The sequence below is a fragment of the Rhinolophus hipposideros genome, assembly GCF_964194185.1.
Source record: "Rhinolophus hipposideros genome assembly, chromosome: 11".
NCBI lineage: Eukaryota > Metazoa > Chordata > Mammalia > Chiroptera > Rhinolophidae > Rhinolophus > Rhinolophus hipposideros.
The window spans coordinates 51,852,412-51,879,328 of NC_138057.1; the positions used below are offsets into that span (position 1 = coordinate 51,852,412).

The 26,917-nt window shown below is 50.0% G+C and overlaps 2 protein-coding genes and 1 long non-coding RNA gene across 7 annotated transcripts; 2 read left to right on the forward strand and 1 right to left on the reverse strand.

Moving 5' to 3' along the window:
* The first annotated feature begins 16 nt into the window (after positions 1–16).
* Positions 17–5,525, forward strand: LOC308505433. Of its 2 annotated transcripts, none has more exons than XR_013994558.1 (3): positions 17–175; positions 3,123–3,303; positions 3,773–5,525. It is a non-coding gene; the product is annotated as an uncharacterized lncRNA (long non-coding RNA). The 2 variants fall into 2 exon arrangements; XR_013994559.1 differs by lacking the exon at positions 17–175 and adding an exon at positions 395–1,578.
* A 6,055-nt stretch (positions 5,526–11,580) lies between these two features.
* On the forward strand, positions 11,581–16,212 carry TESK1 (testis associated actin remodelling kinase 1). Its single transcript, XM_081067606.1, has 10 exons — positions 11,581–12,141; positions 12,260–12,381; positions 12,516–12,564; positions 13,063–13,209; positions 13,545–13,627; positions 13,788–13,878; positions 14,128–14,211; positions 14,364–14,453; positions 14,589–14,703; positions 15,042–16,212. Exons 1-10 carry the CDS (start codon positions 11,923–11,925, stop codon positions 15,926–15,928), a joined length of 1,887 nt encoding a protein of 628 aa, XP_080923732.1. The 5' UTR covers positions 11,581–11,922; the 3' UTR covers positions 15,929–16,212.
* On the reverse strand, positions 16,133–23,284 carry CD72 (CD72 molecule). Of its 4 annotated transcripts, none has more exons than XM_081067609.1 (9): positions 23,094–23,284; positions 22,869–22,976; positions 22,209–22,280; positions 21,581–21,670; positions 20,945–21,280; positions 18,342–18,463; positions 17,569–17,690; positions 16,752–16,898; positions 16,133–16,495 (listed from the first exon to the last, which is right to left on the reverse strand). In XM_081067609.1, exons 1-8 carry the CDS (start codon positions 23,173–23,175, stop codon positions 16,757–16,759), a joined length of 1,074 nt encoding a protein of 357 aa, XP_080923735.1. In that variant the 5' UTR covers positions 23,176–23,284; the 3' UTR covers positions 16,133–16,495; positions 16,752–16,756. The 4 variants fall into 4 exon arrangements, with proteins under 4 accessions (XP_080923735.1, XP_080923734.1, XP_080923736.1 ...); XM_081067608.1 differs by having other exon boundaries at positions 16,134–16,495; positions 16,752–16,877; positions 18,318–18,463; XM_081067610.1 differs by having other exon boundaries at positions 16,167–16,495; positions 16,752–16,877.
* Between the last annotated feature and the right edge of the window lie 3,633 nt (positions 23,285–26,917).

Below are 26,917 nucleotides of genomic sequence, written 5' to 3' on the forward strand. Positions count from 1 at the left end.
GGGAGGAGAGAGGGGAGGGGGCACCAGTGTGATGACAGCCAGGACCAAGGCAGTGGAACTGGAGAGCAGGGGCTCACGGGTCTGTCTACTCCAGAACAAATGCAGTCCTGCCACCTGGGGGCAGGGAAAAGGCTGAGAACAGCCTCCCCACTCCAGGACCACAGGAAGCTCTGAGGTAGGTGGTACGAGAGCAGAAACTGTTAGGTCTGCCTAAAAGAGGACCCTTACTTAAGCTCTCGTCTGAGCACCTGCCTGAGGAGGTGTGGATTCTGCTCTTTGGGAGTCTTGGTTAAAGGTGCTGGAGTTCCTGAGGAAAGAGGGTCTCTGAGGGGAACCCAGAGTGGGGGGGAGGGGGGAAAAGGAACCTAGAGACGTCTAGGCAGTAACATTTTTTATACTATAGCTTGACAACTATTGAATACCTACTATACTCTGGATCATCATCCATTCAGCAGACATGTCACACTGTGCTAGGCACGTTCCACGGTAGCAAAATATGTACCATGTAAGAGTCAGAAAAACTAAGCTCCCTGTGACTTTGGGCGGGTCATTTAGTATCTCTGAACCCCACTATCACGTATAAAATGCAGATACTACATTTTACTATTGCTCACCCTGCTACTGTTGCAAGGCTCAAATTAACTTATACAGATGTGTTTTGTAACAGTAAGGACCATGAAGCCAGAATGGTAGGGGAATGCACGGGCGTGAGGTCAGGCAGTCATGGGCTCCTAATAGCTAATGCCCTTGAGCTGACCTTACCTTCTCTGAGCAGGTGACTGCTTCTTCTGAACCTGAGTTCCCTAATCTCTAAGGTGAAGGTTAATATAACCTAACCTACCAAGGTGCTATTAAGGATAAACTCAGATAGTGTGTGTGAAACAACTTACCCCAGCGCTTGGTGCACAACTCCTAAAGCTTAATTTCCTTCCCTATTATCTGGTATTGTCTCTAGGCTTCTAATACATATGGGAAATCAATGAATGGTTAGTAAACGCACTGGATATGGGTTTTCTTACTGTGAGAGTTCAAGGGAAGGAGATATGAGGGTAATAATGTTGGGATTTAAGACTAGGGGGCAAATTAGAATTTAAGGAAGCAATTCAGATTCTAAGAGAAGTACAGGCTAGGAAGAAGGAACGTGAGAGAGAGTGGATAGCATGGTTACGGTGTTTCCCCGAAAATAAGACCTAGCCGGACCATCAACTCTAATGTGTCTTTTGGAGCAAAAATTAATATAAGACCCAGTCTTATTATATTAATTATATTATTATGTATCCTGTCTTATAGTAAAATAAGACCAGATCTTATATTAATTTTTGCTCCAAAAGACGGATTAGAGCTGATGGTCCAGATAGGTCTTATTTTCGGGGAAACATGGTAGAACTCAGCTCGGGCTGAGTCAGGGCCACGCCAGTCTTCCTTTCCAGAAGCCTCTGCTCTTCTCTCCTTCCCCAGACTATGACAGTGTCTGGTCTAACCAAGCACGCATCACTGACTTCTCAGGAATTGCAAAGGAGCACTGGGTCCCAAGGAATACGTTTCATGTTCCTCACTGTTCTGCCAGGAGCAGCCTTGGTATGTGCCATTTAGAGCTAGAGTTGTAGGGGCCTTGGCTCACACTTAGGGTAATATGCTAGAGTGGGGGTGGGACCTGAGTGGGGAGCTCAGAATAGCAGTAATGGGTCAAGATTAACAATGTTTGGATTGTATAACAGACACTTGTTGGCACACCTCATGCCTATTCCCTACCCCCATCTCCCTTCTTCCTAACAGAACCTTAATTTTGTTCTGCCAAGCAGCCAGGAACTTCAGGGAAGCTTGGAGCCAGCCCTAGGAGTGAGCCCATAGTAGCGGTCCCATGCCCCTTGCCAGTGATAGGTTTGCATGGGCTTGTGTCATTCCGGCAATATGAGGGGAGGTCTCCTGGGATGACGGAGGGTCCCAGGAGTTTCTTTGCTCTTAAAAATAATGTACAACAAATTAAACAGAAAGACGTGGACAAAAAGGAATGATGTCTTTCCTACCTCTAGAAGTGGATGTGATGATGGAATTTTGTTCTGTGATGATGAATCCTTGTGGAAAGCTAAGCTAATCTGGGGATAAAGCCTGAATCCAACAAGGGTGGATGGTAGAGTAAAAAGGCCTAAGTCCTTGATGGCAATATAGAGCCACTGAATTAACCAACCTTTTTGTGTGAAATAACTTCATTATTATTAAGGCCTAAAACTTTAAGTTTTTTTAGAGCCTAAGGAACCACAACATTAAAGTAAAATACAAAACAAAAACTAGTTCAGATCCTAGTTTTACTAGAGATACGGACCTTGGCCAAATTCATCACAACAAGCCTGTTTTCTTATGTATAAAATGAAGAACTAATGTTACTACCTTGTTGAATAGGATAAGATAGATGAAATGATGCACAAAGAGCAGTCAGCCCAGTGTCTATCTTACGTTAAGTGCTAACTAGAAATTCACAGTGTTTGATTGGAATTTGGTGGGAACGGGAGAAAGGAAAAGAGTTGAGGACAGTAACAGAGGTTGGGGTGTGCTTCAGAATCACCTACAGCGATTTTTTAAAAAATACTCATGTCCAGGGGCGGCCAGATGTCTCAGTTGGTTAGAGCATGAGCTCTGAACAACAGGGTTGCCGGTTCAATTCCCACATGGGCCAGTGAGCTGCACCTTCCACAACTCGATTGAAGACGATGAGCTTCCGCTGAGGCTCTGGAAGGGTGGCTGGATGGCTCAGTTGGTTGGAGCCAGAGCTCTCAATCACAAGGTTGCTGGTTCAATTCCCGCATGGGATGGTGGGCTGTGCCCCCTGCAACTAAAGATTAAAACGGCCACTGGACCTGGAGCTGAGTTGCTCGCCACAACTAGACTGAAGGACAATGACTTAGAGCTGATGAGCCCGTGAGAAACACAATATTCCCCAATTTAAAAAAAATGTTTTAATAAAATAAAAATATTCATGTCTGGCCCCATCCACATTTTTCTGGGAATTTAAGGCCCTGGTATATTTTTTTAAAACTTTCTAATTTGGAAAATAACAATCTATAGAAAAATTGCAATAAAAATATAACCTTTACCAAGATTTACCAATTATTAACATTTTGCAGTTCAGAAGTATACACTTCCATTTGCCTAAGGAGAAGCAGATATAGATGCAGTGTTACCTCTGCCACACTCATCTCTCTCAAGCCTGCACTTTATCAACCAGCTGTGCCTGGAGAGGGCAGGAGGTCATGCAGTACAGACCATGACGGCTTCAGCAGAACAGGCTGCAGCCAGACTAACCAGGTAAACAGGTCTAAAACCAACTAACTAAATTAACTACTAACTAAGAAGCTAGAAAAAGGGGAACGTCGTTAGCTAAGGAAAAAGAGAAAAGTTTTATGAAGCTAACAATAAAAAACATCAGGAAAACAACTGACAGGACTATCACACAAGATTTTTTTTTAAGAAAGCAAAGTAAGCAAACTATTAGCCCAGCTAGCCAAGAGAAAAAAGACTACACAAACCCCCTAATGCCATGAGGAAGTGGCTAAAACCACAGGCACACAGGATTTTTTTTTATTCTAAAAGAATATTAAATGAAACTATATATAAACTAAACTAATCTCAATGAGATAAATACTGTCTAGGAAAATGGGCATAAGATGAATGCCAACATGTAGAGTTGGTAGTCCCTCCCTTTAGGCAATCTTATAAAAATCAGAACCAAGACAAGACTGATCACTGTCACCTTTCTTATTCATCATTATTTTAGATGGTCCAGACAGTGCATGAAACAAAAAATAAGAAGAACCATAAATGTTGGAAAGGAAGAAAAAACTCTGCTTAACTGAAAAACCCTGAGAAGCCACTGAAACACAATGAGAACTAATAAGAGTACTGTAAGATGGCTTAGTACATCAAAAACACGCAAATGTCAACAGCTTTCTTCTTAGGCAGCATTTCCGGTTAGATGACACTGACGGACCTCCACTTCCAGCAGCGTGATGGGATAGGTGTTCTTCAGAGGAATATTGGAAGCAAACCAACTACATGGGGTACAGGTCACCGTGTGTTTGTCTTTCAATAATGTGACGAGACTGTAATCCCTAGAGCAACCACTAAGAAAGTAACTAAAATATATGTTTTTCTAAAAAACAAAACAGGAAAACTAGAATGGTATGCTAAAAAAGTATTTATTTAAACCAAAAGAAGGTAATAAAGGAGGAACAGAGGAACAAAACAAAGCAAAAACGGTATGAGAATGAAAGTATACGTCCCCAAAAACCTGTCCGTGACCGTTCACAGGAGCATCATTTGTAACAGCCACAAATAAAGAAACAATCAAATAAACTTCCACTGATGAACAGATAAACAACCGTGGTAAATTCATACAATGGAATGTTACTCAACAATTAAAAAGAATCAGGCGAAAGGAGCAAGCTACAAGAGACCACGTGTGGGCACAGAGCCAGGAGTGCAGTTTCCAGGCTCTCGGCCTCACGTGGAAGGTGCTGGCTCGGGTAGTAAATCGCCATCAACTGGGATTGGATGGCCATCAGTTGTGGCTAGTTGGCCGTCAGCTGTAACCAGTGAGGCATTGGCTACTAATATAACTGCCGGGGCTCTGCTAGCAGCAAACGGGAGGGGGGATTGCAAGAAGATGGAGGCTGAGCTAGCAAGCGCGGATTGCAGAGGCATGGAATATAGTGGTTTGACTCCCCTACCTATGGCTCTGTGGGTGTTACTTTTGGGCCTCACCATATCTTGCATTCTTATGTGGGGAGCAAGAGCTGAGACCCTGCATGACACCATATATTGTATGATTCCATTATGAAATGTCCAAAAGAAGAAAATCTATACATTAGGAAAGTGAATTCATGGTTGCCGAGGGCTGGGGGTAAAGGAGTTTGGGGCAATATAGTCAGTGACTGCTAATGGACGTGCCGTTTTGCCTTGGGGCAATGAAAAACTTCTACAATTGACTGTGGTGATAGTTGCACAATTCTGTGACTATAAGAAAAAGCACTGAATTGTACTGGGTGAATTATATGGTATGCGAATTAATATCTCAGTATAAAGCTCATAAAAAATAAAATTGTAAAATACAAAAAAAAGCAACCAAATCTAATGTTAAGAAAAGAGGAAGGGAAGGGAAAGGGAGGAAGGAGAGAGAAAACACATCGGGATCAAGTTAGGTTTATTCTATAAATGCAGTCAGTTTAACATTAGAAAATTAATTAATGTAATGTGTCGTTGTTTAGAAATCTTTTCTCCCTTCCTACCACCACCTCTACAGACAGAGTGTACTTTGGGCTTGGCCCTATGATTTGTTTTGGCCACTGAAATGTTGACAGACATGATGTGACCCAAAGACATAAAAAACAATTGTAAAATGGTGCTTGTCTTCTTGCCCTGCCCCAGGAGGAGTGAGAGACAGATGGAGCAGCAAACCCTCTAGCCAATCCCAGTTTAGAATGCTGACCTCAGTAAACCCACAGATTTATGAGAATAAATAATTATTGTTTTATGCCACTGAGTATTGATATGGTTAGTTATACGGCACTTTTGTGATAATAGCTAATTGGTATAGGTAGCTCAAAAAAAAAAACCTACAGTAAACGTGAAACTTAGTAGTGAAACATTAAAAGCATTCTTTTAAAGATCAGGAACAGGATATGAGTGTCTTCACTCAAACATTATACTGAAGGTTTTAAGCAAGGCAATTGAAATCAAAGGTATAAATATTAGAAAAGTATAGGAAAAATTTTCGATTTGATTCTCAGTGAGATGAGAGAAGGTTTTTAGTTGAGACAAAATGATCTGATGTACACATTGAAAGGAATACCTGGCTGCTGTGTAGAGAATAGGCTACAAGGAGACAAAGGTATAAGCAGGGAGACCAGAAAGGAGGCTACGCAACACTCCAGGCAAGAGACAGTGATGGCTCAGACTCGTTTGGAGGCGGTCAGGTGATGGATAGATTTCAAACGTGGCATAAACAATTTCTTGCTGGGCTGGATATGGAGTAGAAAGAGAGGAGTCAAGGATAACTGAATAGTCTTCCCTGAGCATCTAATACATTGGATTTACTGAGATGGGGAAGCCTTAAAGAAAATCCGGAAAGAGAGGCTGGATTCAAGAGTTCTGTTTTGTACATATCAATTTTGAAAAGCTAATTAGATATTCAGCTGGAGATGATGAGTAAGCAAGTGCCTATAGGAATCTAGAGTTCAGAGGAGAGGCTGGAGCATAAGAGAGAGAATGGGAATCATTAGCATATAAATAGTGTTTAAAGCCTTTGAGTGAATAGAATGACCCACGACGTGTGTGAGGAGAGAAAAGGTCCGATGATGGAGCTCTGGGCCTACCTCTGTTGAGAGGTCAGGAAGATAAAGAATCAACAAAAGAGACCGAGAAGAAGGAGCCAATAAAATATAAGGAGAATCAAGAAATTAAATGAAGAAACTAATGCAAGGTGTGATAATGATGCTATGGTTACATAGAACATGACCTTGGGAGATAAAGCTAATGAAGTGTCAAGGTGCCTGCAACTTATTTTCAAACGGTACAATAAAAATTTTATATCTGATATGATATATATATCATACCACACCACATGAGAGACAGAGAACAAGCACAACAAAACGTAAACAAGGTGAGGATATACACCTGGTCATTGTGCATTCCTTCAACTTTTCTGCATGTTTGAAATTTTTTATAATGAGATGGTAGAGGGAACTGTTTTGAGAAGAGCAGGTAATCAACTATATATTAATTTAACTGCCCTTCCTAAGGTCAAATAACATATATCCCTAGTACCCAGATGTGCTCTCTAAATACTATTTCCAACTAAAAGGAACCAGGAATCATTGGAAAAAATAGCTGATACCAGCTCTAGTCTAGGAATGCACAAAATAAGCCTGGAAGATTTGAGCATATCAAATAGCAGGAAACCTTAAGGGCCCTATGAAAAGGACTCAGGAGCCAACTTGAATAAGGTCTCACTGGCCAAAATAGGACAATTTAAGCATCAAAAATGATAAAAACTGCCAATGATTGAGACACGTGTTAGATTATTAGTTCATAATAGTAAACACCTTATGGGTCCGTTTTGGAGGACTCTAGGAAACCAATTTACAATGAGATACCACCTCACACCTGTTAAAATAGCTATTATCAACAAGAAAAGTAATAACAAGTGTTGGAGAGGTTGTGGAGAAAAAGGAATATTTATACACTGCTGGTGGGAATGTAAATTGGTACAAAACAGTATGGAGACTGGTGGAAAACAGTATGGAGATTCCTCAAAAAATTAAGAACAGAATTACCATATGTCCCAGCAATCCCTCTTCTGGGAATCTAGCCAAAAAAATCTTAAAACGTTTATCCACAAAGATGTATGTACCCCTATGTTCATTGCAGCATTATTCATGGTGGCCGAGACATGGAAACAACCAAAGAGCCCTTCAATAGATGATTAGATAAAGATGTGGTGCATATACACAATGGAATGTTACTCAGTCAGAAGGAAAGATGAAATACTGCCATTTGCGACAACATGCTAAGTGAAATAAGTCAGACAGAAAAAGTTAAGAACCATATAACTTCACTCGTATGTGGGATATAAAACTTAAAGCAACAAAAAATTATCAACACAGACAGCAGTTTAGCAGTTACCAGAGCGTAAGGGGGTTGGTAGAAGAGGGTAAAGGAGATCAGGTATATGGAGATGGAAGGAGAACTAACTCTGGGTGATAAACACACAGTGTAATATCTAGATGATGTATTATAGAATTGTACACTTGAAACCTATATAATTTTACTAAACAATGTGACCCCAATCAATTTAAAAATGTTTTTTTAAGTTGGTAAATTAAAAAAAGAAACAATCAAAGATGCCTTTCCTACATGAAATATATCTCTGAGGAAGAAATAGGTAAAGTTTCTCTTTGTAGAGATATTTATTCTATGAAGAAGGAAGGGTAGAACGAGAATATTATTTTCTAGCTCCTATGTTAATAAACCTAGACCAGTAGTTCTCAGTCAGGGACATTTTGCCCCCTGGGAGATAAGTGACAATGTCTAGGGACAATTTTGGTTGTCACAATTGGGGGAGTTGCTACTGGCATCCAGTGGGTAGAGGCCAGGCATGCTACTAAACAAGACAGCTCCCTACAAGAAAGAATTATCCTGCCCAAAATGTTAGTAGTGCTGAGTTTGAGCAACACTCTACACAATGATCATCATTAGTTACTAACATCGCAAAAAGACCACCATTGTGCCTCCTGATAGAAGTACTAAAACCACCTATGAATTAGTTTTCAGAAATAATCAATCTAAGTCTAATTAAGTCTCTACCATTTCACAGGAAATACAGGGGACTGAGGAACATGCTAAGTTACATCAGAAGAAGCTCGACAAATTCAGACTTTGAGAAACTACAGGACAAATGATCTGGTTTCTTACGAAATAAATAGAAAGAGAGATAAGATGGAGGATGGACTTAAAGATTTAAAAAGATTTAAGAAACATGTCAGCTGAGAAGTATGGACTTTACTCAGATTTTTATTCAAATAAACAATTTTTAAAAAATAAATATTTATAAAACAATGGGGGAAATGGGAACAACCAAATGCATGATGGTATTAAGAAATTATTAACTTTCGTACTGTGATTTTGTTTAAAAGAAAAATTCTTATCTTTTAGAGATAACATACTGAAATATTTGTTGATGAATTAATATAATGTCCGAAATAGGCACCAAATAACTGGGAGTGGGGGGAAGAGAGCAGGAGTATGAAACAAAACTGGCCATGAATTGATCATTGGAGAATCACTGGCATAGAAGGACATGAAAGCAGGTACTTTGACTGAGCCAGCTCACTTATGGCAACAGTACAACTGAAGCATGGGTCTCCAATAAAACAGCCTTACTCACCCAAGGTAAATAAGGGCTCATTGTTCTAGTCTCTCTGCTCTTTCTTTTTTTGTTTGACATTTTCCACCATAGAAAAGTTTGAAAAACAACAAAAAAATCTTCTAATAGCCTAACTCAAGGAACATTCAAAACTTGTGTTAGCAGACCCCTCTGCACTATTTAATGCTGTTCATTATTCCATTTTTCCTAAACTCTCCATTCCGTGGATCCCATGGCAGCAGACTCTCCAGATTCTTTCAGCTTGTTTCTTCTCATCCTCCGTCAGGGACTTCTTTTACTCCATCTGCCCTTTAATGTTGGTTTTTCCCAGGATTTCACTGTCGGCCTATTTCTCCCTCTGTACACTCTACTTGGATGATGGCAACCACCTTCATAGTTTTCTTTACCATCACCTCTTCGTTTATGGCAATTGTTTACCTTCCTCCACTCAACCTTTCCTCCTCCTGGATTCTTTATCTCAGTTGATATCACCCCATCATCTAAGCTAGAAATTTTTAAATTACCATGACTGGTGCTCTTTTTCTCCACAGGACTGACTTTGGATACTAATCAATCAGCACGTTTTCCCACTGCTTGAGTGTTTCCTCCTGTCCTTCCCTATTATCTCTATCCTAGTTCAGTCCCCTGTCCTCTCCTGACTGAAGCATTGTCAGTGCCTCCTTCTAATAAATCTCACTGCCGCCACACAACCACCACAGTGATCTTTCCAAAGCAGCAACCTGGCTCCTCTGCTTGGAATCACCATCACCAGCCATGGTATAATAATTCTCAAATTTGGATAAAGGGTCAGGTGCATGTCAATTAAGTTGTCTAGCATGATATGACTTAAACAAAATGAGGCATAAACTCCTAGTGTTTATAGATCTCATTCTTCTATAGAAAGCAAATGTACAAATTACATAATTGTAGATGTTAGTATTGATTTCATGCGACGAATGAGCTTGTTTTGCTGAGACCACGTGGCCTCCGGCAGGTTGAGTGCGCTGCACGTGGTCCAGGCACAGGCTGCCCCCCAGACTGGCCTTTCGCCACTGACTCTGGAAGGACCGACTCTCTCCTGCTCGCCCCTCCACACATGCGCGAAATCTTCCCTCACCGAGACAGCACCTGGCCTTCTCTCCACCCTAACGTATCGTTTATAATTTCAGGCTGAGTATTCTTTTCTCATTAGCGCTTGACAATTAAAAGAGTACTTGGCCCCAACCCACAAACATGGGACAGGGCTCTGTTAGACGGCGGTCACCCACACGGATGTGGACTGTGCCTTTATTTTCTTTTTAGCCTACCACAGAAATAGAAATACAGTACTTGAGAACTTTTGAAGAGGACTCAGCCTCGCTGCAAAGCTCCGTCGCCGCCTGTTTCCCTCCCGAGGCCCACCGCCTCCATTCCCGCCGCCCGCCATCCCACCGCCAGGCGGCGCTCGCTGCCGCCCACCACCGCCCGCCCGGGCGCAGTCCGCGCGGATCCAGCTACCCATCACCCACCCTTGGCGATGACTGGCTATTTCGCCGAGGGCTGGGGGAAGAGCCCGCGGAGAAGCGGAAGCACCGAGTACGGCGAGTGCACAGGCTCCTGTGACAGTGCGTGCGCATTCAGGGCCTCGAGCTGGCGTAGACGCCAGCGGCAGCTCCTCCGCCTGGCCTGAAGGGGCAGACCCGCTGCCTCTGTGATGGAAGGCGGACCTGCTGCGGGGTCACACTGATAAGGGCTGGGCCACCCAGAGGGGAGGAGTCACAATGACTGGCGGAGTCACTGAGAGGTGGGGTCTCTGCGTGGGAGAAGTACACGAGAGGGGGGTGTCGCACTGAGGGGTTCCGGTACCTACTGATGTTGGCAGTGTCACCCTGAGGAAAGGTCCCTCTGAAGGGGAGGGGTCTCCCTGAGGAAGAGAGGGGTCCCGAGGGAAAGGGCCCCTTGAGGAGCTGGGATTGGCCGAGGAGTGGGGTCTTGCGGAAGGAGGGGCTTCCCTGTAGCTGGAGGCTTCTCTTTTGAGAGCGAGGGTCCTTGGGACCAAACAGTCCAGGTTGTGTGTCTCTGGGCGGAGGCTCTGCGGTTTGAACTTTATTAAACGAGGGAGGAGGACGGAGTGAGGAGGAGTCGGGACTGCAATAGGGATGCGCTGGCCGAGGGCTCACTACCGCCCTGAGGCATCACAGCCGCCCGAAAAGGAAGAAAAGTGTGACGGAGTCCAGAGGTTCACGGTGTAGGAGTGGAGACCTGGGAAGTGGGCAGGCTGGGCCGGGGCAGAGGCCCGGGGAGACAGCAGGTGACTGGGCTGCCTCCGATTGTGGCCGGCCTGCGCGGGCGACGTTTCTTCCCTGCTGGTCCGTGTAGCCCAGGAATCTGGCAGCTGCCGGAGCCCGGCCCTCAATGACAGTGACCTGAGGGTGGGAGGGGAGAAAGGTCTCCCTGGACAGCTAAAAGACACGTGAGCCACACGTCCGCACAGTCGGCCCTTCTCCCTGCGGTGATTCAGCTCCGGCCTGAACTTATTTGACCCCGACGGCCCAGAGCCACTGGCCTAGGGCGTCGCCGCCAGCGGTTGGGGGTGCGCACCTGAGGGGGCGTGGCCGCCGCCCGAGGCCGGGCTGCAAGGAGTTAAGCGGAGGCCCGGCCCCGCCCCGCCCCCGGCAGGCCGCGGAGCCTGAGCCCCGGCGGCGGAGAGGAGCGCCGCGGCTGCCGCCCGCCCGCCTCCGCCTGCGGGGAGCCCTCCTGCCGGCCGGCGCCCGGGAGCGCCACCGCCACCGCCCGGCCCAGGCCCAGGCCCTGCGCGGAGCGGAGCGGAGCGGCGTCCACCCGGGCCCAGCGAGCCGGCGCGGCGGGGGCGGGCCCAGAATCTCCAGCGGATCTTCCATTCTCTAAGGCGGGAGAGGGAGCCCCGGCGCCCGGGATCGGGCTGGGCCCGCGCCCATGGCTAGCGCGGCCTGCCCGGGCCCCGGGGACCCTGCCATGTGAGGCAGGCCCGGGCTGGGGGCCCGGCCATGGCCGGGGAACGGCCCCCACTGCGGGGCCCTGGACCCGGGCCGGGAGAGGCGCCGGGGGAGGGGCCCCCGGGGCCGGGCAGCGCGGGTGCAGGCCCGGGCCGGGGCCGCCCCTCCTCCTACCGGGCGCTCCGCAGCGCGGTGTCCAGCCTTGCGCGCGTGGACGATTTCCACTGCGCCGAGAAGATCGGGGCCGGCTTCTTCTCTGAGGTCTACAAGGTAGGACCGGCAGGGGGGCAGAGGGGCGGGACCGAGCCTTAGACGCGAGGCTGGAGGTAGGGGCCCAGTCCCGGGAGACCTGCCCGGCCTACCCGGGATTCGCCTCTGCCGCCCCCAGGTTCGGCACCGGCAGTCAGGGCAAGTCATGGTGCTGAAAATGAACAGGCTCCCCAGTAACCGGGGAAACACGCTACGGGAGGTGCAGCTGATGAACCAGCTCCGGCACCCCAACATCCTAAGGTGAGCGGGTCCCAGCCGCTTGCTGGGAAGCTTGCTGGGGGGAGGGAAAGATCCCGCTGGAAAAGTGGGAATTGCGGGAGATGGGGGGCAGGGCTCTTACTGCCTACCCTCCTGTCTTTCCTCCCCTCTTCCAGGTTCATGGGGGTCTGTGTGCACCAGGGGCAGCTGCACGCTCTTACGGAGGTGAGGATGGGCCAGAAAGGGGGGACTCCCACCACCACCAAAAGGAGAGTCAGGGCCAGGTGCTTCTACAGAGGAATAGTGAGAGGCAGCAGGACCTCCTCCCAGGGAGGCTTCCCTCAACTTCCCTTTGGGCAAGCCACCAATAAAAGGCCTCAGCTGTTCTCATCCTCTCTATCCTCTAGAACACTGCTGTCCAATAGCACTTTCTGCAGCGATGAAAATGTTCTATATCTGTGATGTCCCAAACTGTAGCCACATGTGGCTAGGGAGCACTGGAAATGTGACTAGTGTGACTGAGGAACCGAATGTTTACTTTGATTTAAACTTAATACTTTAAATGTAAATCGCTGTACATGTATGGGACAGAACAGCCCCTAGAGCACGGGCTCACCCTTCTGACCTCTGTGATCCTCAGTGTCCCTTGGCTTTTAAGTGGGAGACTAGAGTACAGACTGAAACCTTGACATTCATGCCCCTTCTCCTCCCCCTATGTCCCAGTACATGAATGGGGGGACCTTGGAACAGCTCCTCAGCTCCCCCGAACCCCTCTCCTGGCCTGTCAGGCTCCGCCTGGCTCTGGACATTGCCCACGGCCTGCGCTACCTGCATGCCAAAGGTGTATTCCACCGAGACCTCACATCCAAGGTAGGCCGGCCAGTGGGTGGAGGCATGAAGGGGGGTTTGAGACTTTTAGGTTGTCACTAGCCCATGGATGTTGGAATGTGAATAACAGGTAGGTTAGGATGTTAGAGTAGCAAGGCGTTGGAGAACAGGGGGCTGGGTTGAGGGGGTGTGCTCTGAGGGACTGAGTACCATACTGTGTTTTGGAGTGACAGATGCTGCTGCAAGATTAGGGTGCACTGGAGAACTGGGAGGTCAGAGAGCCTTGGGGTTATTCTGGAGTGACAGAGCTTTGGGTATAGACTGGGAGAGGGAAGAGCAGAACATGATGGGTGTGTGGGGATATATGTGTACGTCAGAACTGTCTGATCCGACGGGAAGACCAAGGCTTCACAGCTGTCGTGGGCGACTTCGGGCTGGCTGAGAAGATCCCTGTGTATAGGTGAGCTAAACACCCCTGTCCCCCTAAGCCTCTAGAAGATACCTATCTAAAGGAAGTCCCCGGGGACATTTCCCTTGGTGTGGGGAGGAGCCGACCTTCTCTTCTGTTTGGGGGGATGTCTGAGTGGCGTGTTTCTCACCACTCTGTCCCTGCCCTACAGGGAAGGGGCAAGGAAGGAGCCATTAGCTGTGGTGGGTTCTCCGTACTGGATGGCTCCAGAGGTGTTGCGGGGTGAGCTGTATGATGAGAAGGTAAGACATCAACACTTCAGATCTTGAGCGCCTTCCAGAGACCCTTGAGATACTCTTCTAAGGCCCCATCTCAAGTTCCTCAACAACCCTACCGGATATTTAGGACACTCCCAAGGTCCCCTTGCCTCTAACAGGCACTCTTCCAACACATGAAGACTGTCAAGACTCCCCTCTGAATTCTGACACTCTGATAAAATTCTGACATGAAGACTGTCAATTCCTCCCTCTGACGTTATCTCCTACCCCCAGGCTGATGTCTTTGCCTTTGGGATTGTCCTCTGTGAGCTCATCGCACGGGTGCCTGCAGACCCTGACTACCTACCCCGTACTGAGGTGAATGATGTCTCCAGGTTTGAAAAGGAGGAGCTCCAGGCTGGGCAGCTCATAGCCAAGGAGGGTTTCCTGGAGGTTGAGGTCCCGATTAGGGGGCAGAAGGAGAACCCAAGGAAGGCTGACTTGGAGACCCCTCCTGTCTGTCCCCACAGGACTTTGGGCTGGATGTGCCTGCTTTCCGGACCCTGGTAGGAGATGACTGTCCACTGCCTTTCCTGCTCCTGGCCATCCATTGCTGCAGTGTAAGAGCCTCACCCTCCCTGCCCTCTGCCCCCATCCATCAGCCCACAGGGCTGTCCTGTCCCAGGTGATGGGAGGAAACCTCAGGGACCCGCTCTTGGAGCACTAATTGAAGCTGCCCCGTGTTTACCCATCAGATGGAACCCATCGCTCGTGCTCCCTTCACCGAAATCACCCAGCACTTGGAATGGATCTTGGAGCAGCTGCCTGAGCCAGCCCCCCTCACCAGGGCCCCCCTGATACACAATCAGGGTAAGTGGCCATGATCTTGACCCAACTGGAGTCCTTTTGCCTCACTCCTCCTTAGAACTCAGGGAATTACCTGGAGGAGACTAAGTGTATTTATTAGTTGAGAAGGCTGAGAGTGGGGATGGGGTGAAAGGACATCTCAAAGAAGATAGTTTTCTAATTCTGGAGGCTGAAGGAAGGAAAGAGGTAAAAGGGGACTGGAGGTGACATCTCCCCCTTTCCAAAGGACCCTGTCAGGCTCCCTTTTCTAAGCTCTAGTCCCACCAGCCTCCTGGTGAATAATGAGGCAACGAAAAGCTATCAATGCTGAGAACAGTGATCACGGACTTCTCTGTCTACAGGGTCTTTTCCAAGAGGGGGTCCTTCTGCCACACTTCCCAGGCCAGACCCCCGGCTCTCGCGAAGCCGGTCAGACCTCTTCCTGCCCCCATCACCAGAATCACCCCCCAACTGGGGGGATAATCTGACTCGAGTCAACCCCTTCTCTCTACGGGAAGACCTGAGGGGTGGCAAGATCAAGCTCCTGGACACACCCAGCAAGCCAGTCGCCCCCCTGCCCCTTGTACCACCATCACCACTGCCCTGCACCCAGCTGCCCTTGGTGACTACTCCAGAGACCCTGGTCCACCCTGGGACACCTGCTCGTCGCTGCCGCTCACTACCGTCATCCCCTGAGCTCCCCCGACGTATGGAGACAGCATTGCCAGGTCCTGGCCCTCCTGCTGTGGGCCCCTCGGCTGAAGAGAAAATGGAGTGTGAGGGCAGTAGCCCGGAGCCAGAACCCTCAGGACCAGCTCCGCAGCTGCCCTTGGCCGTGGCCACAGACAACTTCATCAGCACTTGTTCCTCAGCCTCCCAGCCCTGGTCCCCAAGATCAGGACCTCCCCTTAACAACAACCCCCCAGCTGTGGTGGTAAACTCTCCACAAGGCTGGGCCGGGGAGCCCTGGAACCGGGCCCAGCATAGCCTGCCCCGGGCAGCAGCTCTGGAGAGGACAGAACCCTCGCCGCCCCCATCAGTTCCCCGGGAGTCCGATGAGGGACTGCCCTGCCCCGGCTGCTGCCTCGGCCCCTTCAGCTTTGGCTTCCTATCCATGTGCCCTCGCCCCACACCAGCTGTTGCCCGCTACCGCAACCTGAACTGTGAGGCGGGCAGTCTCCTCTGCCACCGAGGGCATCATGCCAAGCCACCCACACCCAGCCTGCAGCTGCCTGGGGCACGCTCTTAGCAGTGGGGCCTGTGGTCTCAGGCCTCCAACTCTGGCCTTCAGGATGCCCTGTGAGGACAGCACACATGCTGGGCAGTGCCACCCCCAGATGGGCTGACTGGCTCTTCCCGTAGGGGAACCTCTGCATGGACTCGACGGACAGAACATTTCCTATCCAACCCCTGGGCTTACTCCCATGGGGATCACTGAACCAGACACAGCATTGCTGACACACGAGACTAACACATGCAAATTATTTAAAAATATTTCAATAAAACTGCCTGGCTGGCTCCGGGCTGCCCCTATCCGCTTAGCCCGTGCGCCCTCCTCCCCACAGCCCCTCATTCTTGAGGAGGCCAAAATCTCTTCTAGAGGTTTCTGCACCCTTTTCCCAGGAATAATCAATTTCTGGGACAGGACTTCAAGCAGGCAGCAGGCTGCCTGGAAGGGTTGGCCATGGATTGGCCCCTGGCCGAGCACTGTCCAGGCAGAGTGAGGAAACGCTGGAGGAGATGATCTTAGGTCCTGTAGGCTGCAGGTTAGGGATGAGCGGCCTGGGGGGCTCCAGGCTCTTGTTGGCATGAGTATCTGGAAGAGTAAAGCATCAGTGAACTCCACAGTGGCCTGTCACTGAGAACCCTCGTCAGCCCACCCCAGCTCCCTGGACAGCCACTTCACCAGGCTCCCTTCAGCTCCAGGCCTTCCCTGTGCAGTGCCCACTTATAAGCAGACCAGGGCCCTGAAGGCTGTGGGTATGACTCACTCTCAGGAGCAAGTTTTCCCCTGACCTCTGAGTCCCTGTCCCTCCACAATCCCATGCCTCAGCCCCATCCCTCACACTTACCCAGCTCAGTGCAAAGAGTGGTCCCCATCTGGATACCTGAACGCTGCCGTCTCACAGATGCAGGGAAGAGAATCATCACAGTTCCACAGCACTCTTCCCCAGGTGCTTGTTTGTACCTTAAGACATCTTTGGTTTTGAACAGAAAGCCTAGAGTGGTGAGGTAGAACTGGGATAAGCTCTGGCCCCCTCCCTCCTCTCCCCTAGCCCAAGTCCTAACTCACTCTGCCTGCGTATGGCCACGTTTGGGCATGGTTCAGGGACATGTCTGGACGGCAACCCAAAGAAGCTTTAGGACAAGGGGAGAGGAAACTCTCCCAAGGTCTTAAACCAGTTAGGGAACACAGGAGGTGACTGCCCTGTTTCAGGGTCCCTGGGGTTGATTCTCAAGGTTACCCCACTGTTCCCTACTCGTGTCCCTGGGGCAGCTCTAGTGCCCCGAGAGGCTCTGACTGAAACAGGACCACCTTAGTCTGGGTGGACTTGTCAAGGGACAGACAGGAAGTTAGAATGCCCGGGTTCTTCAGCTGTGAAGCCCTAGCTAAATCCTCAGCTTCTCCCTCAGAGAGAAAGATGACATAGGTTCCAACCTAGTAATTAATTAAAATAAAAAATGTGCCAGGAAGTGCTAGGTACTGGGGATAGAACAGAATAAGAATACCCTAAAGAATTATTAATCAAATAGAGGAAATGGACAATAGGCAATTACAATATTGATTTGTGAGAGTTTTAGGAGTGAGACCTGACGGAAAATCTCAACACTTTGTCTTTATCAAGGGATTATGAAGTTGAAAATGTCCAAAAGTCCTAAGAGACTTACCCAAAGACTCTTGTATTTTCAGGCAACTGCTGGTCCTTAGTAACGTAGGTAATCCAATATGAACCAAGCCAGTCGTTTTTTTTCAACATGTTAGTTAAGCTGTTGCTATAAGAATAATAATCCTGAGGGGAGATTCAGAGACCAGAGGTGTGTGAAGAGTGATGAGAACCGGTCAAATGGGGGAGGGGTTGTGGTGAGGGGACCTGGGCTGATGGGAGAAAATGCACACAGTAGGGAAACCTAGGAGCTGTGACAAGAGGCCTGTCCCCATCTCTGGTGCTTGACATCAGCTCACTGGTGACCTATCTCTGCATCCTTCAAGAGTTACGCTGCAGATGCAGGCTCACCCTGCAGTTCACCTCCCAGCTAGGTAAGAACTGCCAGCCTTTGAAGGGGAGTTCCTCCGTGGGCTGCTGTAGTCACGAGGAACCAATCCCTACAATCCAGCCCACCAGGTATCAGGCCTCTGCCTGAGAGGCCATGACAGTCAAAGAATCTGTTCGGCAGCGCAGGCTGCTGACCAGAAAGCTGAGATGAGAAACAGATAAAAGTAAAGATGCTTCATAAGTCAACTCGCGCACCAGCTCTAACCAGTTAGTAGGGGCCGCCTGACGCACTGCTGAGAAGCTGCAAAGAAAAGGAAGGCACGCGATAGCATGCATGCCATGTGCGCTGCCATTCCTCACTCGATAACCTATGTCCCTTTGCCTAACAGTGCCCACTACAGTCTGTGAAGAGGGTGTGCTTACTGAATAATAAGAATGTTCACTGACTGTGGCCAGGTGGGAGGACAGAGATTCACAATACTTTCGGCTCTCCTCCCAAGTTCTTTTAGTAAGTGAGATGTGAAAGCAATTCCTCTGGTTCAGTATCCATCCCACGGGACAGCAGGTGTCTAAAAAACAGAAAGCATGTGACAGCACAGCCCAGACCCAGTAGGGAGATCTCCACACTCGGGATGAAAGTGACGGCTCAGCCATCTAGTTGCTAACAGTAATCCCCCAGGTCTGATCTCAGCCCTTCCTTGACTTCTAGTCCTTGATCTTTGCAATCTTTCTGGAAATGCCATACCTGCGTATACTTAGTAAAAGCCTTTAACATTCAACAACTTTATTCCTTAACAATCTGGGAGGGTTGTTTTAACAGTGAGCTGGTGACACTGTTCCCAATTTCTGATGATTACGGTCCACACACCCCTTTTGGCTAATATCACCTGGGCCCCCCCATAAGTGTTCAATTGGCTTCTCATCCATCTCATTAGCTCCCTAAAGCATTCCCCACTGCATATTCGACTTTCCCACACTGAAAGCTGCTGGCCCCCTCCTTCCCTCTCCACTCTTCCACAAGTAGACAACCTTGCTGAAATTGCCACTTGAGGTGCAATCTCTCCATTTCCCTCCTCTCCACTACAAAATGTGTCCCTTCTCTGTTCCTTTTCCTGACCAACCATAAGAAATAAACACCCCTCTTTCTTTAACATCCCACACCTCAGTCTGTACTCCTGACCCCAACGCATCTCTCCATTGCTCGTTTCATGAGTCTTGCCCCCGTCACTCAAAAATCATTCCTTCTCCACTAGCTCCCTCTCTTTGTAACTACATTTTCTCATTGTGCCCACCCCTCTCCCTCTTGAATTACTGTCCTAAGGCAACTTAAAGGTAAAAAAAGTCAGTATGGCCAAATAAAAAAAGGGTGAGGGGAAAGTACTATGCTTGAAAGGTAGGCAGGGGCCTTGGAAGGCATGTTAAGGATTTTTTATTTTTATATGATGAGGAAGAGAAAGTCAATGCAGGGTTTTACATAGAGGAATTTTGTTCACTCACTATTTCACAAGTGCCTGGGTGCAGTGCTGGACATATAGTATATATCCCATAACTTTTGATTAATTAATTCACTGGAATGACATGCTCTTCACTAGGACGAAAAATCAGATTTTTGTTTTTAAAAGGTTATCCTGACTGCAGTATGAAGAGTGGAATGGGATGTTTAGGAAAAACATCCAGCAAGCTGTTGCAGTTATCCTTACAAGAAAGGGGGATGGGCAAAAAAGCAAATGGGTATATAGACTTGGAGATGGAAAATGGAGAGTAGAGCATCTACTGAAAGTGAGAGAGAGGTTACCAGGGTAAGGAGTTATGCAGAGCAAGGCAACCACTGCAGAGTTGCCAGACAGCACTGAGGCCCCAGCTGAGGTTGAAACTAGCGTTTCAGTGGCACCAAGTGGAAAGATTACACAATTTGTCACACCTGGGTGCAGGCATGGACAAGATGGGCAGGTAAGTTCATCCAGAGTTGAGATATTGCCAGTCAGGTGCACCAGAAGAACAACGGAACAAAAGAGCGAGTGGTTGAAGTGATGGACCCAGAATGCAAATGGGTAGAGAGAAAAGTGAGGACAGGTGATAGCTGATGGAAAGGAGGACACGGGAGTCAGCGGCTTGGAGGCCTCAATGAGGTTGGAGAAGAAGTGTGGGGAAAGCCTAGAGAGGGGGGCACGTGTGGTCACGGTGGAGTCTGAAACCATCCTTTCAGCAGAAGAGCAATTTGAGGTGCTGAGGTCTAGGGTGCAGCTGTGGGAGTGGGTGGCAGCACTGGCATGGAACTAAAGGTCACAGAGAATAAGAAGGTTAAGGAAAAAGAGGATGGGGGTATAGACAATGTCGCTCTTAAATCTTCAAGGAGAATCCAGATGCCCTCTGAGCTAGACTAAGCCTAACCTCGGCCACACATAACCAATTCATGAACATTCCAGTCTGCTTGGACCTGGCTCCCCTGCCGCACAGCCCCTCCCCTGTTATGTGGCCCCCTTCCTCACCCCCACATACTCGCTGGATGAACACTCCATGCCGGTTCCCTACCCCCACATTATCCCCACCCGCCTCACTGTGTCACCCATGCTTGAGAGCTTCAGCTGCTTTGCTCCACCACCAGACTACACCTTGTCAGTCGGTAATTTTTAACCTTTTGGGGAATCTCAGATATAGTAAAAACTTATTAAAGCTATAGACCCTCTCTTTAGAAAAATGTGCAAACAACCCATTTCACATCCCACTTCAGGGGGTTCCTGGATCCTTGACATGGATGTCCAGCCAGATGAGACCTGAGTTGGCTGCTTTGGACAATGCGACTTGCATTGCTGGCTGTTACGCTCCTCTCTCCTGCAGGATCTGCCTTAGAGCTGGGTGAGTCCCCTAAATCCAGTATACAGCTCGGTCCTTCTCCCTGTTGGCTAAGGCTGCACAGCTCATGTGCACTACCCCTTTCCTGAACAACTCAATGGCCCCCCGCTAGACAGGGCCCTGCACCCTGCCACGAGTGTCTCCTCGCTCTTCATCCCTCACAGCAGACCCTCCCATCTCTCTCCCAGAGCAGATACCTGGTGAGGGGCATGTGAAGAAGGGCTTCAGCCTGTCCTGCATGCGGTTCAGCCTCTCCTCAAAGGTCTTCCTCTGTCTCTCCTCGCTTCGCAGGGTCTCCTTGGTCTTCTCCCTCTCAGACTCGCAGGCCTGTAACTTCTCTTTGACAGCCTGGCAATCTCTCTGTTCCACCTGTAGTGCCTCCTGACTCTGGGCCAGCTCCCTCCTGGTCGCCTGCAGATCCTGTTCCCTCTGCCCCATCTGGGTGATCCTTTGGTGGAGCTGCTGCCTCATGCTGCTGTTAGTAGCTTCCAGAACCCTGTTCATGTGCTGGAGCTGCTGGGACACCTGCAGATCTGTTTGGCCATAAAGAAAGATTTGGAGGACATCATCTTCAGCTGTGCCCTGGTGCCCCAAGACTTCAGTGTCAGCCCTTTTTGCTTCTTGCAACGTTTTGCACGGCAGGCTGAAATAGAAGACCGGCCTAAAGCTTACGGAGGTACTGAATTAGGTGAGGACAATGAAGACACAATGCTCTAAAGCAAACCTGGCTGCTGACTCCAGCCCCTGCAGAGGAAGGGCAGCTATTGGGGACAGCAGGGGAGAAAGTTGTTGGGGGTAAGTGGGGAATGGGTGGGGAGGGCAGCCATACTCACAGCGCACTCCCAGGGAAATGGCAGCCATCCCTAACAGCAGGCAGGTGAGGAGCAGGCCCAGCAGGAGGTATTTGGAGCAGGCTGAACCGCCTTAGGGAGACAATGGGATGGGGGGCAGTGAGCCCCAGAAAAGAGTTTATAGACTGATGGGTGGGAGGGGAGATTCACGGGAAAGAGCCTCCCTCAGAGGACGTGGTGTAGGCCTGGTTTTTGTGGGGCAGTGCGTTTCCACAGGTAGCGGAGGGAAGGCGGTCCAGAATCAGGGCTGGGGCCCGAGACGGTAAGGAGGCGTGAACGCCCTACCGGGTAGGAGGAGGCACTAAACCTCAGACCGAGACAGCGGCAGAGGGTACACGAATGGTGCCCCTCGTGAGGGCGGAGAAGAGGGGAAGGATCTGGGTCGACACGTCAGAAAGATGGGGGTGAAAGGGGCAGGGGAGGGGGTCGTGGAGCTGCCCAGGCGGTCCGGGGGACTGCGCCCGGGCTCACCCCGGGAACAGACCTGCACACACAGGGCCCAGCACCACCCGCACCAGCGCAGCACTTCGCGCCCACCCGCGCGGGTCCTTGCGGGGTTAGCAAGGGGAGTGAGGCCGCGGTCGCGCGCGGCAGGGGGCGCGGTACTCACACTCCAGAAGCCTCCTGGCAGCCGGTGACGTCACGGAGCTCCAGGACGCTGTTGGCAGCTCCGACTGGACTCCTGCGCAAGGCAAGCGAAGTCCAATTAGAAGATGGGAAGCCCCGGGAAATGCCCCTTTTCCCACCGCTCACCTCCCCCACCTCGTTGAGACCCCAGTGTCCCCCGTTGCCATCTGCAACTGCTCCGGGTCGCCCTTTGCACTCTCTGGAGTTCCCCAGCTCCCCAGGGACTCTCTCGTGTCCCTCCTGGACCTTATACCTATCTGTTCCCCAGGGACCCACTCCTCGCCTTTTGGGTCTCCCTTTATCTTTTCCGCAGGGTCCCTCTCTGCCTGTCCCAAACCGGCTCTTGGGAGCTCTCTCTCATCCCTCTCCCCAACCCTCTCTTAGCCCTCCTGTGACTTCCTAGTTCCCTTTCGAATTCATCTCCCCACGGGGCTGCCCTGATCTCTCCCCGATCCCCGCTGGGATTTCCACCTTGACCCTGGGAGCCTTGTTCTTCCCCTGGCTGCCATTTATCCAGTGCTCATTCTTCCCTTTCCTAAGAACCCCCTCCTTTCCCCAAGGGTATTGTCCTCCCAAAAATACTGTGGACTCCCAGCACAAGATACACCCCCTATACAAACACACATCCGTGGGCCCTTCATACCGGTTTTGTCCCCTAGTCCAGAGGAAGCCAAGCTCAAGGGGCCCCCAGAGACTGAGGGCACTTGTACATTCTCGTAGGTGAGTTCCCCATCATCATCAGCCTCTGGGTCTGGAGAAGAGAAAAAAGGGACCAAGATGGGGGTCAGGAACGCGAGTCTGTGGGGTCGGGTGGGGTCATGAAGGGGGTGGGCATGCAGAACCAAGGAGAAACTCAGCCACCCCTTACCCTGTCCTAACTGGCTGGAGATGCTCTTCTTCAGGGGAGCCTTCACAAACCGCAGGTCTGCGTAGGTGACAGCCTCAGCCATGGTCCTGGGCACCTCTGCCCCACCCGTGTCCCCCTCTTCCACTGGCACCAAGCTTCCCTCGCCACTTTCCCCTCTGTCTTTGCACAGTCTTAGGCTGTGTTCCCTCTGTGAATGTACGGCTTAGTGCTTTGCCCTCTGACTTCCAGTCACAAAAGAGGAAGGTGTGAGCAAATCTCAGACAGATGGGTTCAGTGAAGTGGATCATATCCTTGAGCACTGGCCAGAGCGGCAGGGGAGGGGAAACTGAGGTCCAGAGCACGAAGGAGGGGAGGGGGGCATCAGGACTGGGGGGGGGGTCACAGGACTACTGCTCAGGTCTGTCCCTGTGTCCTGCCTGTGCTCCACCTTCATGTGCCCCAGACCCACTTTAGCAGTGTCACCTCCAAATGCCCATCCTCCTGATCATCTGCCCTGATTGGCCCCACGGCTCCTCTCCTGGCTACCTTGTCCACAGGCTTTCTCTGTGTAGTTGGAGCTCTTTTGTGCCCAGCTGACCCCAGAGGAGCCCCCCAATCATTGCTCTAGGGTGGGGCTTCATCCTCCCCATCAGATTGGGGGTTCTAGTATGGAGTCCTAGCTCCTCATCATCCTGGGGTTCCCAGCAGGTATGGGTTCCCAGAAAAGGGTCCCTGATTTTGTGGGCTCATCTCCCCATCAGTTTGGGGGCTTTTAGGGTGAAGCCAGCTCCCCTCCTGCTGTAGTCCCACAGAGCTACTGAGGATCCCACACACAGGGAGGGTCTCACATCGAAGCTCTTCCTGGGAATCGCAGCCTTTGGAGGGTGCAGAGGATCTGGGACCACACTGCTTCTTCTCTGTAAATGCCCCGGACTTCTCTTCACAGCCTTTCTCTGGCCTCTTCCACCTTTGTTGCTCTGCCCTGCGCACCTGTGGCCAGTCAGCCCCTTCCTGGTCCCATCCTGCCCCCTGCTGGACTCATGGCCTCAGCTGCGTCCCAACATCTGAGCTGGATCCAGCAAGCTGAGTCCAGGCGGCAGAGGCTCTGGGATAGGCCTGGGCTGGGGGTGAGGATGAGGGCAACCCCAGTTTGTGCATCTCTGGAAAAGCCTGCAGCACTAACTGCTCATGAACTCTTTGGTGTTGGGGGGTGGGTGGTCAGGGAGCAGGCAAGCAGAGGGGTTGCATAGGAATGAAGAAGGGCTATAGCTTCTTAGATGGGTGGAGGCAAGGAAATGAAGCAGGGCTGGATGCTATGAGTACACACTCTGGATCAGCTGAGGTTTCGATATTTTCTTGGTTTGGTTTTTGTTTCTTTCTTACTTTCCAGTAAAGTACTTCCTTTAAAAAAATCTCAACTTTGTCCCTTTACACCAGCCCTTAGGAAAGGGGAACTTATGGGGGAAGACCAGGGACTGAGAGGCCTTCATCGCTGATGAAAGCCTGGATGATGGAAGAGAGGGAGACCAGGGGAGGCAGGAGGGGCCTGCTGAGCAGTGGTTCAGAGGTGTTCCCTGATGTTCTTTTACCAGGATGTGACCCCAAAACGGCCTACTTCTGGGGGTGGGAAGAAGGTGGGTCAAGACAAGGGAGGTAGGAAAAACTCGCCCCCAATGGGTGACATCCGCCCCCTCAAAATCATCCCCTGCAGCTGCAGGGAGGGAAAGGAAGGGGAAGAGGTCCTCACCACATGCTAACAGCTTGTAATATTTGATTAGTAGTGTGTGGAGGAGCACTGTGATAGGCCCCAGGTCTGTGGGGAGCTCCCCCCAGCAGTGCCGCCCAGCCTGCCCCAGAGAAAGTGGGCTTGTTCTCTGAGGACTTGTCTCAGGGCGGGCGGGGGGGGGGGGGTACATCCCCAGGCTTTGCGGTCTCTTGGGGGTGTCTGTGGGACATGAGCCTGTATGTCAAAGCCTGCCCCAGGGGACTAAGCACAAAGGATTCAGTGGGCTGAAGCGTGCCTGTGATAGCGGTTATTTTTTTCCACAGCAGGGAATGACAGGCGATTTTCAGAAAAGTATTGAAAAGTCGTGGGGACAGATTCTACAACTATTTCCTTTGTGAGACTCAGTGTTTCCTAAGGTGTCCCTGCAGCTGTTAACCGTCCCTGCTTGATTAAAGTTTCCAACAACCCAGTCCCCTCCCCCAGGCACCTGGTCAGGGCCTCCCCCAGATAACAGGCGGTGCTGTGTGTTGGTGACTCCCTGGGGACCTCGGGTCTGCGAAAGTGAGTGGGAGTGTGCAGCACAGCTGTGGCAGGGGTGAGTGGGGGCAGTCAGGGTACTTGTGTCTGTGGTATAGAGGGCAGAGCATGTGTAACTCAGTTGCAGGAAGACTTGTAGGAATGCTATAAACTGTAGATAATGTCCCAGTTTTCAGAACAAAACACAAGTGAACATGGTTTGGATGTGAGGTAAAATGCCAAAACCCAGTTTCTAGTATGTGCTCAACAAAGAATCAGTGGGCATGCTGCCTAACTTGACTCTTGGAGAGGCTTCAGAGGGAACTGGAATGAACCAAACTGCGCACCCACCGTTGGCCTGTCTTAGGCAGGCTTGGCCCGTATTTCTCTCCTCTTTCGCTCTTTCAGCGGACTGAAAATGCGGACTGTCGTAAGGTGACACATCTCCTATGGCTGTCTGCATTTCCTTCCGTCCTAGACTGTCTTGTGGCCTTCCTTTACTAACAGGGATGAGAGCAGGGTCCTTCTTCCCCATGGGTGTCACATGGAGTCTGCAATATTGACACTCATATTATCTTTCAAAACTGACCATCAGGAAGGACACCTGTAACTGGGAACTCTTACCTGCCCAAATGTCAGGAACACCTGCGGCCTTGAAGAGCTGAGGGGCCAAAGCTGTGAAGCTTTTCCAGGACCGTAATATCACCTGTGGTCCCAGAGGACCAATACCAAAGCCCAGTGCTTGCCTTCTCCTGACCTCTGCTGTTTATTGCAGGGAATAGGTTGTTAAGGTGACAAGAGGAGGGAGCCCAACTATGAGGGCATCCAAAAAAGAATTGGCTGTGTGGAAAGGGGCTCACCTGGATAAACTGTGGTGAAGTCCAGCCAACATCAGGAAGTCAAGGAAGTCTCCTGAGACCCTGAAAGTCAGGATATATCTGGCTTCATTACGGTAACCCACTGGCTCCAGGGGGCCCAAATCTATGGATAGGGCATGGTAGGCAGAATAATGGCCTCTCCAGAATGTTCACACTCGAATCCCCAGAACCTGTGAATATGTTACTTTACCTGACAAAAATGTAAATGTGATTAAGTAAAGGACCTTTAGATGGGGAGGTCATCCTGTTTTACCCTGGTAGGCCCAATCTAATCACACAAGTCCTTGAAAGGAGAAGCTTTCAGGATGGTGGAAAGAAAGAGACTCAACCATGGGGGGCGGGGGCAGAGAGATGCAACCTGAGAAGGACTCCACCCCAGTTGCTGGCTTTGAAGGTGGAAGAAGAAACCATGAGCCAAGGAATGCAGGTAGCTTCCTAAAGCTAGAAAAGGCTTCTAGAGGCCACCTGATATAAACGGATTCTCCCCAAGAGCCTCCAGAAAGGAACAAGCCCTGCTGACACCTTGATGTTAGTCCAGCGAGACCTGTGTCAGACTTCTGACCCACAGAACTGGAAGATGAGAAGTTTGTACTTTTTAAGCCACTGAATTTCTAGTCATGTGTTACAGCAGCAATAGGTGAGTTTCCGAACTGTGGAAGAAGCATGATGTAATGGAAAGAACATGATATTACGAATAAAGAAGCCAGCCTGCCACAGAATGTAAT

Coding starts and splice junctions, on each gene's coding strand:
- TESK1 (XM_081067606.1), top strand. CDS start 11,923: ATGGCCGGGGAACGGCCCCCACTGCGGGGCCCTGGACCCGGGCCGGGA. Junction 12,382..12,515: donor CGGCACCCCAACATCCTAAG/GTGAGCGGGTCC, acceptor CCCCTCTTCCAG/GTTCATGGGGGTCTGTGTGC. Junction 13,628..13,787: donor GAGAAGATCCCTGTGTATAG/GTGAGCTAAACA, acceptor CCTGCCCTACAG/GGAAGGGGCAAGGAAGGAGC.
- CD72 (XM_081067607.1), bottom strand. CDS start 23,175: ATGGCTGAGGCTGTCACCTACGCAGACCTGCGGTTTGTGAAGGCTCCC. Junction 22,281..22,868: donor TGGACTAGGGGACAAAACCG/GTATGAAGGGCC, acceptor TGCCTTGCGCAG/GAGTCCAGTCGGAGCTGCCA. Junction 21,671..22,208: donor TGCCAGGAGGCTTCTGGAGT/GTGAGTACCGCG, acceptor TGTCTCCCTAAG/GCGGTTCAGCCTGCTCCAAA.